Source organism: Lineus longissimus, chromosome 15 (assembly GCF_910592395.1).
Source record: "Lineus longissimus chromosome 15, tnLinLong1.2, whole genome shotgun sequence".
In the NCBI taxonomy this organism is placed as follows: domain Eukaryota; kingdom Metazoa; phylum Nemertea; class Pilidiophora; order Heteronemertea; family Lineidae; genus Lineus; species Lineus longissimus.
In genome coordinates this window covers 14,485,694-14,504,167 of record NC_088322.1, presented here as the reverse complement: position 1 = coordinate 14,504,167, position 18,474 = coordinate 14,485,694, and the positions used below count along the sequence as shown (strand labels likewise).

Genomic DNA, 18,474 nt, shown 5'->3' with positions numbered 1-18,474 from the left:
AGGAAAACAACATGATCTTTATTGAAATGACACTTTATTACCACAAGTCAAGAAAAGAAAAGAGAGCCTATTCATAGAGGAAGAAATCCCACCGTCACGATAGTTTGCATTAATATTTATGTCTGATCAATGACTGATTGCCGGTTTAACTGTTACCAATCAAATTCATAATTGTAACAATTCAATCTACATCGGACAACTGACATGCAGACCGCATTCCAGCCTTGATTGCACGCATGGGGCAGGGCTTTTGTCCGCACCAGCTCTGCTGAGAGCGAGTCAGCTATTCAGCTACGTGCTTCCCCGTGGTTGACTGGTGATAACCAGACAAATTACTTGCACACTCAGCCATCGTAATGGTGGCTCCGTTCCCCACTCTTGGGTCAGATTTCAAAGGAGCACTTTGGGGTCACATTTCAAAACAGCAATTTTTACCATACTGACCAAACAGGAAGCATCTATCATGCTTGTTCGGGGCAGAAAGCATAGCCATGATTGAGTGGAGTCTTTCTGATTGGCCATTTTTGACCGGGATGCCCATTTTTGGAAAATGTAGTTCTACAGACCAAACCGTGTGAAAATTCACTAAATCTTGACCAAATGTTTCTATGATCTGAAATTGGAAATATCACTAAATTCCCAGAGATCTTTAATGCAAACCTTACAGCATTACGAAATACCCTAAACCTAGTAAGAACGGCACTGGTATATCTTTTACCTGACTGAATCAACAAGATGAGCTGCAAAGTTTCATAACAAGACGAACTGCTAACTTTAAAGACAGACGGCAATACATTGATATTAAAATTGAAATGGTTGAAAACTACACAACTGGTAGTGCATTTTGTATACATGATAATATTGTAGAAAAAAAAACTATGTACATCTTCAGTAGAGTATTAGAAAAATTGCACACACACAATTGCAGAAGAGAAAAAGAGTCCTATCATATTTACAAAGAGCCTTTCTTTACATCACAAAAGATGAAGAAAAAATTCCAACATCATATGAAAAAACACACTATTTACAATGATCATTATGTAACATGTAGGCTACTTAAAGGCCAGGTACGCCCGTGAATTTGTTTTCATAGTCGCCGCTGAAAACGCATCGGACACCACTTATCACAGGCGACACCCGTGGTGAATCCATCACTCACATCTAGTTAGAGCGTACAACACGTATTGAAAAGAGTGTACCAGCTTTCCCAGTGCAAAGATGTAGACATCACACGAATGCAACTGCCCTTTAAGATTTTTCGTCTCAATAAATATTCAATGAACCTGTAGGCAATCACGGGAAGATATCATGACAAGATCGGTGTGACAAATCTCAGTAACGAGCACCCTGATTGGTGAGTTTATCGGCCAATCAGATACATTATTTCTAACGATATGAAAATGCTAGTGTTGACCCAAATGTACACGCCAGTGCTGCTGACATGTGATATTGTCCCTTCGGCGTCATGGTCACAGCATGACTGATCTGCAGCTAATGAGAACGGTCTGACTGGTCAGATAGAACTATTGCTTGGTCAACTCAATCTTACTATCGTCCAAACAGCACATAATACAATAGCTGGCGATAGCCCTCGTGACTTCACGTCGACACTTGCCCCTGGCGGTACACTCCGGAACTACCTACTTGCAGACCAGGTTCGTTCGTTCACAATTTTAGATTGAGTTTGAGATATGTAATCAGTATGTCAGTCCGCAATGAATGCAATTTCATCTTTTCCGTTTTGTATGACATAAAACACACAGATTATAAATCCCAAGTTTCATCGCTGTCATTTGACTGTACTTCGACATTTTATTTCTAAACATTTAAACAATGTAAACGAACGAACTCCTGCTTTAATACTTAAAACCATGCGAACTATTTTTATACAATATCACTCTCATTTCGTCACGATTTGCTGGGCTGTTAAAAAAAAATTCATATTAAAGGTTTAAAAAAAATCCATTTCCTATTAACACAGGGGAGCATCATATTGGTAGAAAGAAAATGTACACGTATTACCTTACGTAATCAAGCTGTATGTACTACTAGTATATACACAGAGAGATGAAGAGTTAAAAAACTTTAGACAATCAAGTGCATTTACATAACGAAAGCCATTAATGGCAGTGCAATATGTGACTTATTTATAATAGTGATAAGTGAGGCAGCTGCAATGCCCAGCTAATAAGTTAATAGCCTGAAATCAAGCTTTGGACTATTTACAAACGAGACTGTTAACTTTTTCTACAACACCCTGTAGTAAGTCTTTGTTGATATTTCGTTATTATTATAAAAGACGTAATGCATAGGCCACTCACAATGCACAACCTTGGATTAGACAATTCTAACTACACTCTATTTCATGAAAAATGCCACTGCCCGCACAAAGCCAGAACAGCTAGGGCAAGTTGTCAGTATCTCACTTAAAGTGGCCCCTTAGTCCTGCTTTCTCTGGTTCTGGAAAAATAAGTATTTACATATACTTTGAAGAAAGAAGTTTAAGTTTTTTCACATGTTGCATTTTCTGAGCGAAATCATCAAAATCCGAATGTCATTTCTCGTGAAATAGACTATTGGTTGTCTCCCCAAGGCACAACACCACCAAATGATAACTCGTGGCTGATTTTACAAAGTGATCTATCTGCTAATGTTCCAATTTTTGTCTGTAAATAATTTGGAAATCTTGATTAAATTGATTACGCATTGAATCACATTGCTGATAAGTCGTCATTATAGTAGTAATGACTGTGAATATATTCATGACGATGTTTGGACGTGTAAATATAAGTGAGAAATCAAACCATCATCACGACCTCAAATTGGGAAATTTCAGATTGGTCACTCTGTGAAATCAACAACTGTTTGTCAAAGATTAAAATGTGCACTATCACAAAAACGAATTGAGTAATCGATAATAATAATAACAAAGCACGTTTTATGGTGGGTTTATCATTAAGTGACTAGGATTACTACTGCCCCATACGTTTATACATCACAGGGCATAACGCAAAATTTGTACAGTCTGTGTAACTGATGTACAGTCTGTGTAACTGATGTACAGTCTGTGTAACTGATGTACAGTCTGGGTAACTGATGATTGTTTTCCGAGACCCACTGTAGCAACACCAAGAGCAGCATTCAATAGTAGTCACTCTATTTACGCCGCAGATATGAGCATTTTGGAAAGAGCTAGAATTTTGTGATATACAGCTGACCTTGGCACACACCTCATATATAACATTTTCGATTTAATTTTAATCGCATCATCACCGGCCAGGCAATTATCACAGTAATGTACGAGTATGTGTCATAGGCCGGTACCGTTCGTGTCTGCTGAATTTTCGTGTGGCTCAGAAAAATTAAGACTGCCATTATCAAGGAATTCCAACTGCTTTGATGTTCATGATCTTTGAGCTCTGGAATCAATTGATTATTAGCAATCATGAAAATATCGCAGTCAATATCCATGAAGTGATTGCATATAGACAATTTGCGGTAATTTTTATGTTATAGACCTTTATAAATAATATCACTACACGTCAGTACGACGATTCTACACTTAGCAGTCAAAGAGGAAGAATCTGAACCAGTCGGCTTGGGATGACTCATCCATGTGGCTCTTCAGTGAGCAGTACATTAATGCACTGCATGATGTACTATGAGAACCTCTACCCCGTGTTGCTAAAGCACGAAACAGTAAGGAGATCTGTTCATTTCCACTTTTTATAGACAAAGTTGGAATTAAAATGAAACATATGTTTAGTGTATCTATTTGTGTATTTCAAACTTAAATGATGGTTTCTTGAGTTCCAAGAACAAATCTGCACGAATTCAATATTGTTCAATATCTAGAAAATAATAACTCCTGCACTCATCTTTTAAGCTACTTTGCAGTTGCCATTTGTAGTTGCCATGGTTACCAACTACATAATATACTAGTATACGATCCCAATAAGCTGCAGCCACCCACAGCAGGAGTGCATATCTGCTTTTATGGCAACCTAATTCATTGCAGTTGCCATGGCCACATAAAACAGTATATGTTGTCGTTACCATAGCAACTAGACCATATGCGTAACCATGACAACTCATTTGACTGCAGCTACAATGCAAACCCAATGCATTACAGTACCCCTTGCAACCCAAAATGGTGAATAATCTCTCCAGTCGACTGAAGTCATCAATTTTGATTTTGCTCATGAAGTGGTCTCCATAGATACTACCCACAACCATTTTCCGGAGGCACGTCTTTTTTCTTTCCATCTTGTAGGCTTAATGCCGCATTTCATCTGTCGTGAGACCACTCATTCACCTGCTTGAGGCCAAAAGATGGCACTGTCCATCTCAGCACTGGTTCAATGTGAACCAAATGTCTCCACTGGTTGGATAAGCATTTGCTTTCCTGAATGTAGTTACTCTGAGTAGTTCACACTTTCTTCAGAAGGTGGCTTGTGGCAATCTCAAAGGTCAAATGCATCCTGGTTTAGAAGAGTCTGTTTTCTTTCCAGGGTTGCTTTTTCATAGCCAGCATAGGCCCATACGGTTAGTTATTCGTTCAACGAGGAATAGGGTGATTTAACAACCTCCCAAGACTTCTAACTCCGCTGAAAACCAGATACTTTGCACGCTAGCCATCCTTAATCCATTCCAATTGATGTTTTCTTTCCAGTCTGCCGGCCACCTTGCTGCCACATTTTACCTGATTCTCTCAAGGCACTGCCGTTGTCTTAGGCTTCCTAGGCCTGCAAATAAAGGAGAGGAGTTACAGTTAAAGTAAACAATCATACAGTATTGTCCATATTAAATTGAAAACATATAGGAGAATCATCAAAAGCAGGAAGCAAGATTAAAGCCTGTTTATGAAACGAGTTGAAGAAATGGAATTGAACGAAAATCAACCAATCAAAGTTGAATGCTTGAATACAGACGATATCACAAAGATAAAAGATGGAGTTAACTGTTAAGTGAAGAAATTTTCCCAATTGCGAAGTACTTTGAAATAGCATTAACCCCATTCAACATAGGCCTTTGATCTTTAATGCCCGATTTTGGGATACAATTATTTGTTTTTATTAGAATTGGTTGTCTAAAAGGTTCTGATATATGTTAAATATGGGATGATTGTCCATATTATAAACAGCTTTGTCACACATACAGGCAAATACAGTAGAGGTTAGTGGAGGATGCTGTGAGGTAACGCTAAGAGGGTCTGACACCGTGAGTTTGTAATTTGGTGGAAACATCATTCTCTACTCAAAAACATCAAGGCTAAGGCTACAAGCTATACACTGACGTGACGCATACACACAGCAATGCAAGCCCGCATACACAGTAACACTGAATGTCAGCCAAATTGTCATTTTTCACACCGAAGTCCGATCGTAGAAGATGCCTTTACTTAGTTTAGTACTAGACTTACCAAGGGTTCAAAACTAAACAATACACAGAGATTTTTCACAGTATATCATTGTCATTGATACAATCTGAGGTAAAGGTTGCCGTCACATAAATCAAAAACAGGACCTTCTGATCTTATGCTGAAAATACTGTCAATTAAAGCCGAAGCTTTAATCAGTAAGTTACAACAACCTACTTGTTGTTGAAAATGCAACTTTTCATCTGAAACAACATCGTGGATTAACTGTCACACAGACAACACTCACTGTCATAACAATCAACTTAAACTTGGGCAAGGACAAGGTATCAGAGGAGGTTTTGTTAACGCTAAAAAAGACAAAACGATATTCTCAAAAGAGTTTTTGAGGTTTTTAGGGATTCTTTTTTTCTTCTTAATTCTCAAGACCATTTAATAAGAATTTAAGTTTGCTTTTTGGATACGGTGATAGTGTCGAATGTATCTAAAGCATAAACAACAAAATCTACTTTTAACAACATGCATGGCCGGCAGAAACATCAGACCCTGCTATGCTAAAACTCCTGAATTAGATAATACCTCTACCCCAACATACCAACATGCCCTTCTCAGACTATGCTAACACGGTTGTTTTATGCTCACCGACATGATTGACGAGGAACTATTTGTTTATTTGGCCAACCCACCTATTCTAACCCCTTTTTTCCAATGCAAGTGCTGCCCCCAAGCTCCAAAGCTCATCTTCTCATCCGAATTCTAACAAAAGCACTGATCCTCTTGTCTTCATTTCCAAAACAATAACACTGATATTCAGCGATCTTAAAGAAGCCATATTTGAATTCGTTCAAGTCCTCCAAAAAAAGTTCCTTTTTAAAGCTTTACCAATATTAATTTCAATCTAGATTTTATTCGTTTTCTCCTAATAAACATAATACAACTGTTTCTACGACCGGCCGTGACACTTAAAGAAAAAAACAACAAAATGTTAACCATGGATCATGGGTTGGCCTCCTTCAATGAGCCGAGTTGAAACGACAGGTTCGGCGGCTTTTTCTTAATGTATTGTTTCAGTTGCCCCTGTTAAAGAACAAAGCAAAGACATAAAAATGTGCAGAATGCGAAAAATGACAAAAATCTATATTTCTGGCCAGACTTGCGATCTAAAAATCCTATTATTCAGTTTTTTAAATTTGATTTTTTTGTATATTCTACGAAACCTCTTTAAAATAGTTCATCCTTTTAAAGAACAAAAGCATATTAATGATATTGAAACGCGGAAAATGACCAAAATCGATCTTTCGAGCCCAACTTCCTAATGTGATATCGAGAAGTACCATGGTTTTGAGCTAGCATCTAAAAAATTACAAAAATACATTCCGGCCTGATCTGCCAAACCTCTTATGATTATCGTAGAGTATTAAAGATTTAACATAACATTTTGAAAGTCTTAATTTTGGAAGATATACAAAATACAAAACAGGTATATCATTATCATTTGGGAAATAATCCATTAAGGATTGAGATTAGAATATGTCACAGGATATGAAATCTCAAACGAACCATACCAAGAAACCTTACCAATTTTTGATCGGACTGTTTTTAGTATGTTTTAAAGGACAGGTAACTATTTTTTTTCAAATTTGGGAATGGGGGAATAAATAATGCCAGACTTTTTACATCAACGTTCGCTTTGTGCACTTGCATGACCTCTCTTAAATTGTGTGATGGTAATGATCCAAGGAACAATGTCGTAAATCGTCGTAATTTTTTCAATTTCTTTTTTTCAAACAAAGCCAAAATGCTTATAAAACGAGGGAAATAAAAAGTCTGGCAATAAAACATGCAAAAATGGAGAGAAATGTCAAAATGTCAGCAAAGTCTACCATCACTCGAAGCTCTAGGAAAACTTTGCAAAGGTCATAAAGACGCACCACCATGTCATCGACAATGCAACTAGATTTTGACAGCATATCGCAGAAGGGTTATAGGATGCAGACGCGTACGTAACAAGAGACTAATGTTTTTCTTACATCAATATGCGTATGACAGTAACTTACATTGTACATGTTGTATATCCAGCCCTTATCAACTGCAACAAGTTTTTTGGCTTTTGACCCTATTTGGCTAGACCAGCCCGGATCATTAAAATATCATGAGACAGAATATCACATTGGACCACAGTTGTCAAAGTCTAATTACACATACCACCACATGGTGGCGCTACAAAATCACGTGACTTGATCTAAAATTCAAATAAAAACTTACCTCCTCTCCCTCCTGTTTACTTTTTTTCCGCTTTTTACTTTTATCGACTGTCTCAATCCAGTCGACTTTCGTACTGTTGAAACAGTCCATCATAAAATTGGTCATTGTTCGGTATAAATGTGTTTTTGCTGGCTCATCGTAAAACGAGTGACGCTCGTCAGGGTAGATCTAAAATGAGATGAACATTTTATTTTTGACGGTAAGTGTAAGAAGCTGATTGTAATGGAATTGTATTGGACTATTTCAAGGATTTTTACTGATAATGACTAATCGATCAGTTAATGACATTATATCAATAACAAGACAGCTTTTCCCTGTTTCGACCACAAACTGACGCTAACCTCCAGATGTACTTACTTGAGTTTGGAAATCAGCCCCAGCTGCTGTCAATGTTTTTATAAGGTGAGCCGAGTTTTCAAAATGGACGTTATCTGAAAAAGAAACGCCAAACTGAATATCATTATCTCTGCGGTAGGAGGCTATTTCCGACTTCTTAAAGAAGTCAGAAAGAGCCTCCGACAAGTTCTACCACTGTTCTTGAGCAAGATGCTTGAACCTACTCTCTTCTCTCCATAACGAGTGTGGCAGAGCTTGCAGAGCTGGTAAATCGTGTCAATGTGAAAGTGAGGTCCCCAAGTATAGAATAAAGTACTCACCATCACCAGTTCCATGTACGAGTAACAACCTCGTCTTTTTAAATCCTTCTGCCTCTTCTTTTTTATTAAGGTTAGCGTTGTCATATCCAATGTAGTTGTCCTCCCTTGTGGGAACGCCCATGTATTTCTCCGTATATGCCGTATCTGGAATTTTACAAAGTAACTAACAATAGCATTTACATTAGGGAGGCCATCATGCCTATAGTTCATTTCACGAAATGTTAGCACTGCACCCAGAGGGTAAAGGCATTGCTCTACCTTTGCCACACAATAGAAGCAAGGCACTCCTTCAACAGACCTGGAGGGGTATAAAGGAATACGAATAAGAAATGTGGGCCTCATGCCCCTCAAAAGGAACAAAAATTTCGTTTGTTTGTTTTGTGTCATCAGCTTCTCTTCGGGTAAGCACGTCTTCGTTCAAGCCGAACCGATACCTTTAGCCGCCATGGTGCAGTACCAACTCGAAATTCACAAATTTAGACGCAGTGCTTACCATAATATCTGAAATCTGTCACAGGAGCAACAGCCATGGCACATTTCACCATCCCCGTCCCTCTTCTTGCAATGTGAGCAGCAACAAACCCTCCATACGACTAAAAGATAATATAAACGGCTTGCAATAATTTGTAAATAAGAGCACTTTGAGTTCAAGATTCCCTCATCAAGTTTTGTATGTGACTCTGAACGTTACCAAAGCGCCAGGCTAAAGATCTTAGTCAATGCAACGTGCAAGAGCACCATGAAAACGTGACAATGGTGATTTGATTGCGGCCGCCGACTGGGTTAATTGCAATCACTCGACATGACGTCTTGGCTCTGTCGTAGCTCGCAGCGACAGTTGACATCCTTTTGTTATCATAAAACTGGAACTTCAAATTCAAACTCCTGTCATACTTACCGGTCCCCATATGCCGATATTGTACTTGTCGACATAAGAAAGCGTCCTCAGGTACTCCACCGCTTTGATTTGATCGTCCACCTCGACTGTACCAAACTTCTTGTGGATCTCGTGCAGGAATCGACTGCCCCTGTACCCAGTACCTCGGCCGTCCATGACACCGTAGATCACACCTTGGGATGCGGACAAGTACGTTGCCCAGTCTAGCATGAAGCGGTCGTTACATTTTTGTGATTCTGGACCATTGTACCTGAGGGATTGAGTTGTCAAATATGTTGAAAGATAGTGCTTTCAGACTGTATTTATATAATACTTCCAAAATGTTTCAGCATGTTTTGGTACTTATATCCAGAGTACCCACATTTGGTCACTCGGAGAGTCACTCACCGAAGTGGCATGGGAAGAGACTTTTAAGCAAATATAACACGGGGACTTTGGCAGGACACATTTGGTCACTCGGAGAGTCACTCACCGAAGTGGCATGAGAAGAGACTTTTAAGCAAATATTACACATGGACTTTGGCAGGACTTATATGTAAGGTAACTGCGTTGAAGGAAATGTGATGTAACTGAGGACTTACATGAATAGAATAGTAGGATATTTCCTGACATGAGCCTTGTTGAGATCTGGTGGAATGGCCAACTTCAACCAGGCGGCTGAAAAAGAAACAAATTATAACAAGGAGAGGAATGAGGATAATAACTTGGTTAGAGAGAGCAAGGATGATTCAGAGTCCCGCAATATGACTTTTTCGTGCGAATGAGGAAGGTGCACTTAATTCCCCCTTCTCGTGAAGACAGCCACACTGTCATTTCTTAAGGATTTTAGTAAGAGGACTCCCCGCAGTCAATTGGTGGCTGCTTGTTATATAGTTGGATCTTGCAAAATTCGGGCAAGGCAAATGTGCGCTTTGTCTTTTATTGTGCATTTGGAGACAATAATAAACTATTAATCTGACTTACTATAGCCACTCCCTATTTTTATTTGGTGGTACTCGATCTTCGGTGTTGCCATCGTATCCAACTTCGCTCTTGGCCCCGCATTATCCTCCACGACGTACTCTGAAACACGTTATCATTGATTTTTCAAAACAGAAATACGCAGCATGCATTTAGTTTAGGGCTGTTGCTAGTCTGCGGAATGTCCTTAATAAAGAACTTGGTGGCTGCTGTGTGGAACTTGTACTTAACCCTGTCGGCTAGCTCACCTAAACCTATTGACATGATCATTCACTGGAAAGCCCCTGATCATTTTTTTCTGACTAAGCATACTAGTATGTGAAATGATTCAATATGCTTCTGGATGACTCACTATCTCTATGAAATTTTGTCAACTTACCATCCGAGTTTTTGGTGTTTTTGACGACATATGAAGGCACATCTGGTCCAAGGCAGTGCAAAACGTAATACTTGGCATCAGGACTAAACGAGGCCGACACATATTCACAACCAACCGTCTGGTTGCATGTCATGCACGTCATGATGCGTGGCCGGTCAGATGTAGGTGTGCCCACACTCATAAGGTGGCGCTTTCTTGGGTCGCCATTTGTACCAATGAAATACACATATTCCTTTTCTGGATCGTAACCCACGATTTCTGTTACGTCCCACAGACCTGATGATAAGTATGTTCTATGACCCTCGTCATTGCTCTGCAAAATACACAGTAGAACATCAGAAATACAAAGTAGAACATCAGAAGTAGAACATCAGAAAGGTATTGAAAAGCAATTGAAAGTGAGCGGAAGTTGATATTTCAAACCTTTGGCGACAATCAGCAGCAGTATACCATTACACAGCTGGACCTTTTCTCCATCCTTGCTGTTATAAGCAATTTTATGAGGAGTTCGTTTTCGAGTGGCCTGGAGTTGACCCTGTAGGTTCTCGTTACATTCAGAGGAAGGCTATTGGTGTCTTTACATTCTCAGACACTGTTGACAGCATAACGCACAAAACTTGTCATTTCAACAACTTACTGTAGCTGTTACCATGGCAACATGATCATAATCGCCATTGGAACCATCTCGCTCCGGAAGTACCATAAAGTATTTGTCTCCGCTTGGGGTGAAGAAAGGGGGCGGCGACTGAAAGAAAAATATTTCAACAAAGGTTCTAAATTGGTCTCTCCCTGTTGTCTGTTTGCCTATTGCCAAGGCATGAATGGTGATTCCGACAATCCTTGGCATGAAGCAAGAAACACATCAAGAAAACGTGTCCTTTCCCAAAACTGATGTGAAATACATTTCACATAACCAATCTCTGTCAACAAGCAACTATCTTTTATCAGTAGCATTTCATGAAACAGCTAAAAACTTAATGAGAAGAAACGTATATCTGAAATCTTAAACATTCTACCAATGGAAGTTTCGTTGGTTGGGATTCTGTTTTAGTCCTTGTCAATCACTGATATTCCGTGATGTGTGAGGAGCATACAGGACTTCATGCAATGTAAAAGACTTGGGTAGGGGACAGGATGAATAAACGAAAGAGAAACCGAGAATTAGTCTAACTCACCAATTTAACCCATCCCTTTTTATCTTTGACCATTTCTCTATGGTTGACCATACAATTCCTATTGCCAGCGTTACATATAGATATAACAGACATGTTCCAGGCACGATTCATCCAAATCACTGCCAGCCGCGTGCTGTCCTTCCATGACACCGCTGTCAGGTAGTAGTCCCTGAAACATAATCATCAATTTCAGATTAAATTGAGTGTGTTAAGTTGTCCTTATCACAGGAATATTGCCAATTTCCATAACACATGCATTTTAACCTCACTCAGTGAGTGACAGGAATCAAAAGGAAATGAAAGCAGCAAAATCAAATTCACACCGTTTCAAAACTTACCCGGTTTTTGTAATCACCTCAGGAGGTTGTAACTCTGCCCCAGTGTTGTCTGACCTTGGTGCCACATTCACCACATGTAAGGTCACAGTAGGGTTGACAGCTGGGGAACCATCTGGGCCGATGTACCCTGCCTGAAAAAAGTAATAAAATCATCATCATTATCATTTCTCATGTTCTTATGACTTTTTCCGTCTTTGAGAAGCTCTTGGAAGATAGACATAAGCATCTTGAATTGCTAGAATTGATCATAAAGCTTCCTATATCTAACTTCAGGGATTCAGGTGGATATTGGCTAGATGACAATGCCATTCGATTTATCTATGACATCCCGACATATTACTGTTATGACCTCGCAACTAAATCGATTCCGGTTGCCAATGAATATCACAGAGAGTAGGCCTACTATCGGAACATTTTTGATATGCATCTTTGATGAGAATCACAAGAACCGCAATAAAAGAACAATACATGTCAGTGGATATTGGTTAGTCCAATGGATTAGCTCATTTAACAACTTGAATGCCAAATGTTTGTTGACTAAAAAAAAAGGAAAAAGTACTAAAAATAACAAACAAGTATTGTTTTTCATTACAGGCTACGTGGTGATATTTCGAATTTCATTCTCAAGAATAATCTTTTGCTTACCTTTGGATAATTGATTGACTTGAAGGCGCCTCCCACCGGGTCCTTGGTGTCTCCGTAGTAAGGATATTTATATTTGGGTACTTTGGAATCATTGAAAGTTGCATAGCAAATAAGGTTACCCTGAGGTGACCACCAGAGAGCGTGGTCGGACAAAAGGATCTCCTCTAAAAAGACACAATAACGTTAGGAATTTAGTTTCATGTGGCATTGGTTACAAAAGTAGCACTGTTTGCAGTCTGTAATACACAGTGCCTTGTTTTGGTTGCAGCGATTATGGTTAGGCAACGCATATTATCAATTAATCCACTAACCTCGTCAGTGGATCGAAAAGGCCCAATTGAACTACAGCAGGAAACAGTCGTGGGGAAGTTTAGAATGCAAAAATCGCAAACGCTTTAACTCCAAAGTATATCATTTTACGTTCAACGTTCAATAAAGGTGTCACGACCCAATCGGCCCGCCATATCTTTTGCATTATTTTCCTCGACTGAAATGTCACGATACTTTCAAATCATGATCAGGTTCGGTGTCGTCAGTTTCTATGGTAACTGTCCTGATAAAAATGATATAGGATAATCAGACAGCGTCCTAGCTAGGCAGTGCCTGGGTAAAGCTTATCTAGTGACGGACTGCCTGCGGGTGATGATGACTACGCGATTTTAATCATTTCTTCAACCAAAACCTGAGATGGCCTCCGAGTGTCTTGTTAGAGTACTTGTACCAGGAGTTTCTGCTAGCATACATAGGCGTCGCCAAGGCAGTATGCGAGACACCAATGCCAATGACCTCTCATGGCTTTGGGGAAACATCTTTGGAAACGACCAAGAAAAGACCTCAAGCAGCAATACGTTTTCAAATTCGACCGTGAGCTGCCTTTGTACTTCTGGAAAACGGCCCGCTGTGTAAACCCTGGCGATGCTCAAAGTACTTCTTCTCTCTCTAGCAAGGGCGTAGCCAGTTTAGATCCAGGTGTTGTTCTTACCTTCATACAGCCAATCAGGCACACCGTTACTTATCACACCCTCTTCTCCAGTAAACGTTAACTGATTGGCTGACTTGTAAGGATCTACTTGGTAGAAAATGTTATTTTTTTCTATATACACCTGAAAGAAGAAAGAGAAGACACTGAACTATCGTAAATTTAAGTTTCACCTGAGCCTTAAGAACTGTTCAACTTATAAAGCTACCACCTTGCTACCACCTTGCCCAGACACCTTGCATACCGTAATGGAGCACTCATTGGACTTGTCTAAGGGTAATTTACTTACTAAGCTACGACCTGTTGGTGCCCAGCTTGCATACTGTAATGGAGTATTCACACTTGACTTGTCTAACGGTAACGTAAGTAACTTCCTGTAATGGAAAGGTCAAATTATATTTCATGAAGTACAACCAGGAGAAACTGCGGCGCAAAAGAGGAAAATCTGTATTATTGAGAAAAAAAACTCGACCTTTCACTCCTCAAACAAAATGGCCTTCACGAAAACTCTGTCCAGCTAGACAACTGGAATTCCACTGAAACTACGCTCGATACGACTATTGATAGCATCATTGGTTCTACATCGGAATGTTATCTGAGTTATTGCTGTGAAGGGGGATACTTAGATTCAAAGAATCAATTAATTAAGGATTTGTTTCCTCCAAGAAGCTGTTTCTTCGAGTCAAAAGAACACTCGGAAGCTAAAGGCAGAATCAAATGTAAGCAGCGAAGATCATGAGATGTGACTGACAAGAAACCATGCCCTTAAGCGAAGAATCGTGGGTTTGATATTCACCCTGAATTGCCCTAACCATGCTAACCAACAAACAATATGTAACTGCTTTGGATCAAACACTATGAAACCGGTGTCTATTCCTCCTTATAGTGCATTGTAATACGGCGAGTTTTTGTCAAAGAAACCCCAGGGATTACGATAATGGCTTATGATTGCTGTCGTTGTGTTTCATCCTTTGCTTTGGATGAGCCATTTCATCATAATCTATTAGCGGCAGAGGATTCGGCCTTTCTTTCTGCCCTCGTTGATTGATGAAATGCTGGGAACAATTTATCATTTATCATTGAGACTGACGTTGGGAGGGTTTGCCTCGACTGCCGTAGTCGTGGTGTGTATGTGTGCGACGCTTCCTCAGATAGATCATTGAGACTGACGTTGGAAGGGTTTGCCTCGACTGCCGTAGTCGTGGTGTGTATGTGAGCGACGCTTCCTCAGATAGATCATTGAGACTAACGTTGGAAGGGTTTGCCTCGACTGCCGTAGTCTTGGTGTGTATGCGACCGACGCTTCCTCAGATAGATCATTGAGACTAACGTTGGAAGGGTTTGCCTGGACTGCCGTAGTCGTGGTGTGTATGTGAGCGACGCTTCCTCAGATAGATCATTGAGACTAACGTTGGAAGGGTTTGCCTGGACTGCCGTAGTCGTGGTGTGTATGTGAGCGACGCTTCCTCAGATAGATCATTGAGACTAACGTTGGAAGGGTTTACCTCGACTGCCGTAGTCGTGGTGTGTATGTGAGCGACGCTTCCTCAGATAGATCATCGAGACTAACGTTGGAAGGGTTTGCCTCGACTGCCGTAGTCTTGGTGTGTATGTGAGCGACGCTTCCTCAGATAGATCATTGAGACTAACGTTGGAAGGGTTTGCCTCGACTGCCGTAGTCGTGGTGTGTATGCGAGCGACGCTTCCTCAGATAGATCATTGAGACTAACGTTGGAAGGGTTTGCCTCGACTGCCGTAGTCGTGGTGTGTATGTGAGCGACGCTTCCTCAGATAGATCATTGAGACTAACGTTGGAAGGGTTTGCCTCGACTGCCGTAGTCGTGGTGTGTATGCGAGCGACGCTTCCTCAGATAGATCATTGAGACTAACGTTGGAAGGGTTTGCCTTGACTGCCGTAGTCGTGGTGTGTATGCGAGCGACGCTTCCTCAGATAGATCATTGAGACTAACGTTGGAAGGGTTTGCCTCGACTGCCGTAGTCGTTGTGTGTATGTGCGCGACGCTTCCTCAGATAGACCATTGAGACTAACGTTGGAAGGGTTTGCCTCGACTGCCGTAGTCGTGGTGTGTATGTGTGCGACGCTTCCTCAGATAGATCGTTGAGACTAACGTTGGAAGGGTTTGCCTCGACTGCCGTAGTCGTGGTGTGTATGTGAGCGACGCTTCCTCAGATAGATCATTGAGACTAACGTTGGAAGGGTTTGCCTCGACTGCCGTAGTCGTGGTGTGTATGTGCGCGACGCTTCCTCAGATAGATCATTGAGACTAACGTTGCAAGGGTTTGCCTCGACTGCCGTAGTTGTGGTGTGTATGTGAGCGACGCTTCCTCAGATAGATCGTTGAGACTAACGTTGGAAGGGTTTTCCTCGACTGCCGTAGTCGTGGTGTGTATGTGAGCGACGCTTCCTCAGATAGATCATTGAGACTAACGTTGGAAGGGTTTGCCTCGACTGCCGTAGTCGTGGTGTGTATGTGAGCGACGCTTCCTCAGATAGATCATTGAGACTAACGTTGCAAGGGTTTGCCTCGACTGCCGTAGTTGTGGTGTGTATGTGAGCGACGCTTCCTCAGATAGATCGTTGAGACTAACGTTGGAAGGGTTTGCCTCGACTGCCGTAGTTGTGGTGTGTATGTGAGCGACGCTTCCTCAGATAGATCATTGAGACTAACGTTGGGAGGGTTTGCCTCGACTGCCGTAGTTGTGGTGTGTATGTGAGCGACGCTTCCTCAGATAGATCATTGAGACTAACGTTGGAAGGGTTCGCCTCGACTGCTGTAGTCGTGGTGTGTATGCGAGCGATGCTTCCTCAGATAGATCGTTGAGACTCAGATAGGTAGGCTATGTAATTTGTGATAATGAGGAATGTTTATTTCTCTTTGAAAGATTTCATGAGGAATGTTTATTTCTCTTTGAAAGATTTCACTGCTCGAGTCATCCCTTTAAATACCAGAGATATGTTTTCGTGGTAAACTTTTGGTATTTATATTTATTGTCAAGAAGCTTCATCAGCAGTTACGTCAATGGTTTGAACCTCAGAGGTTACGCTACTGGTTTCAACGTTAGAAGTTACGTTGATGGTTTCAACCTCAGAATATATATATTTTTAACGTAGTTATGGTTACAGTCATTATTATGATCAGATGATTTGTAGGGGGAAACTATTTGATAGCAAACTAGCTGCGTAGGACATGTCTGCCAGCGGTAATTGATAAAATAACTTACCCGTTTGATCGGTCATATATTTTATACAAAGACTCTTTTGTGTGTCTGTTCACCTGCAAAATGATAATGACATATCATATAGCATAGAGCAAATAGTTTAGGAAATAATCGCTAAATTTTGGGCCCATCTAAAGACACATTCATTGGCCAGCATTTGTTGAGTTATATAAATACACACAAGCTTTGAATATCTGTTACCAAGAATTCTCTTCTTGCTGTACTTATCGATTCCTTGCCATTCCTACAATTTCCTTGCCCATGCACTTTGGACGAAAAGAAGGGATTGTCAAACGAATCAATTCCATACATTGAACGACAAGATATGGCAATTATGTTATAATGCAGTGTAAAGACCGATTTCAGCGATTTCTTCCAATTCCTTTTCCCCTTACATATTTGAAGATATGGTAATGGTAACTTACCTTTTTTACATTATGTGCAACTAATACGAATTGGAGGTCGGCAGACACTGAGTAAATATCCGTGTCGAGCTGCCTCTGAAATTACAAAAACGAGAGAATATTGTTATCGAGAATATAGAGTTGTTTTTTTACCTGACTTGGAGAAATTTCGAATTTGCCTTTGCTATCATAAGACTGTACAGCAAATGATAGTGCTCGAAGGTGCAGATACTTAGCTTTGCCGCGGTGAGGCGTTACTGTGCGTATAGTGTATTTCTAGCGCAAAGGCGCGGATAAATCAGGAACGTGGGTGGCTGCAGTCTTGCCAAACAAAGCAGTTATCAGATATGCCATACTTCTTGAGCCTGACCCATTCAACACTAATCGGAAAAGTCGGCCCTTCCTCACATCTAACATGTCTAAAGAACTCGATACCATCCGTGTGCTATCTGGGACTCCACATGTGGCATTGTCATACAATATCGATCATTAATTCAGCCTGGTTTCCTGTAATTTGGTGGCACTGGCTTCTCATGTGAAAGTGTAATGAGCTCCCACGGACGCTATTGAGAACACGATACCCTATTGATGGATTGAGAGAGTGGACTAGGGCAATATCAGTTAAAATGAACAAATCAGCCAAATGTACCGGAAACTTTTGAATGAACGCCAGCTTCACATGAAAAAAGGGTTATTGGCCCCCCAAGGACTCCATTCATATGACGAGAATATATTAATATCTGATTGTCTGAGATTAATCATGACGACAATTTCTTTAAGGAAAATGTTCAGCATTGAGGAAGTGAACAAAAGTAAGACCATGTCGGAGAAAATTGTGCTACTTGTAGGACAGGAATTATAAAAGGCTTTCAATACTTGTAATGGGAAATACACTACCTAAATCTTCCTTCGATCGCAGCGGTCCTTTAATTGGTGTCGTATTCAAGGACTGCTAAGTTTAAGTGTGATGGCAGATGCTCACTATAAACCACTTTATCAATTCTGTGGCCATCATAACCAGACATCGTTTACGACATGCCATCACTATCATCAACATAACCATATTTGTCAACACATTTATTACAGATTAATCCAGATCTGGCAAGATCTTGAGAAACCAGACCCTCCTATCACCCAAAGTCTATGTCTCTGCAATTC

General features: G+C 40.5%; 1 protein-coding gene across 8 annotated transcripts in view; it reads right to left on the bottom strand.

Annotated features, from left to right (window-relative positions):
- Nucleotides 1-17: 17 nt before the first annotated feature.
- The window catches only part of LOC135499862 (inactive dipeptidyl peptidase 10-like), a 173,780-nt gene continuing 155,323 nt past the window's right edge, over nt 18-18,474 (bottom strand). For 7 of the 8 annotated variants that reach the window (XM_064790858.1, XM_064790853.1, XM_064790857.1 and 4 more), the window contains 18 exons: nt 17,338-17,412; nt 16,916-16,968; nt 13,962-14,046; nt 13,676-13,796; nt 12,694-12,857; nt 12,049-12,179; nt 11,711-11,879; nt 11,173-11,280; nt 10,536-10,848; nt 10,160-10,258; nt 9,778-9,853; nt 9,197-9,446; nt 8,792-8,891; nt 8,299-8,442; nt 8,000-8,073; nt 7,643-7,810; nt 6,368-6,454; nt 18-4,745 (listed from right to left, as the gene is read on the bottom strand). In XM_064790858.1, the coding sequence (XP_064646928.1) occupies nt 6,374-6,454; nt 7,643-7,810; nt 8,000-8,073; nt 8,299-8,442; nt 8,792-8,891; nt 9,197-9,446; nt 9,778-9,853; nt 10,160-10,258; nt 10,536-10,848; nt 11,173-11,280; nt 11,711-11,879; nt 12,049-12,179; nt 12,694-12,857; nt 13,676-13,796; nt 13,962-14,046; nt 16,916-16,968; nt 17,338-17,412 (2,211 nt within the window). In that variant the 3' untranslated portion in view covers nt 18-4,745; nt 6,368-6,373. The remainder of the gene's footprint in view (nt 4,746-6,367; nt 6,455-7,642; nt 7,811-7,999; nt 8,074-8,298; nt 8,443-8,791; nt 8,892-9,196; nt 9,447-9,777; nt 9,854-10,159; nt 10,259-10,535; nt 10,849-11,172; nt 11,281-11,710; nt 11,880-12,048; nt 12,180-12,693; nt 12,858-13,675; nt 13,797-13,961; nt 14,047-16,915; nt 16,969-17,337; nt 17,413-18,474) is intronic. The other variant, XM_064790854.1, reaches the window with a different exon arrangement.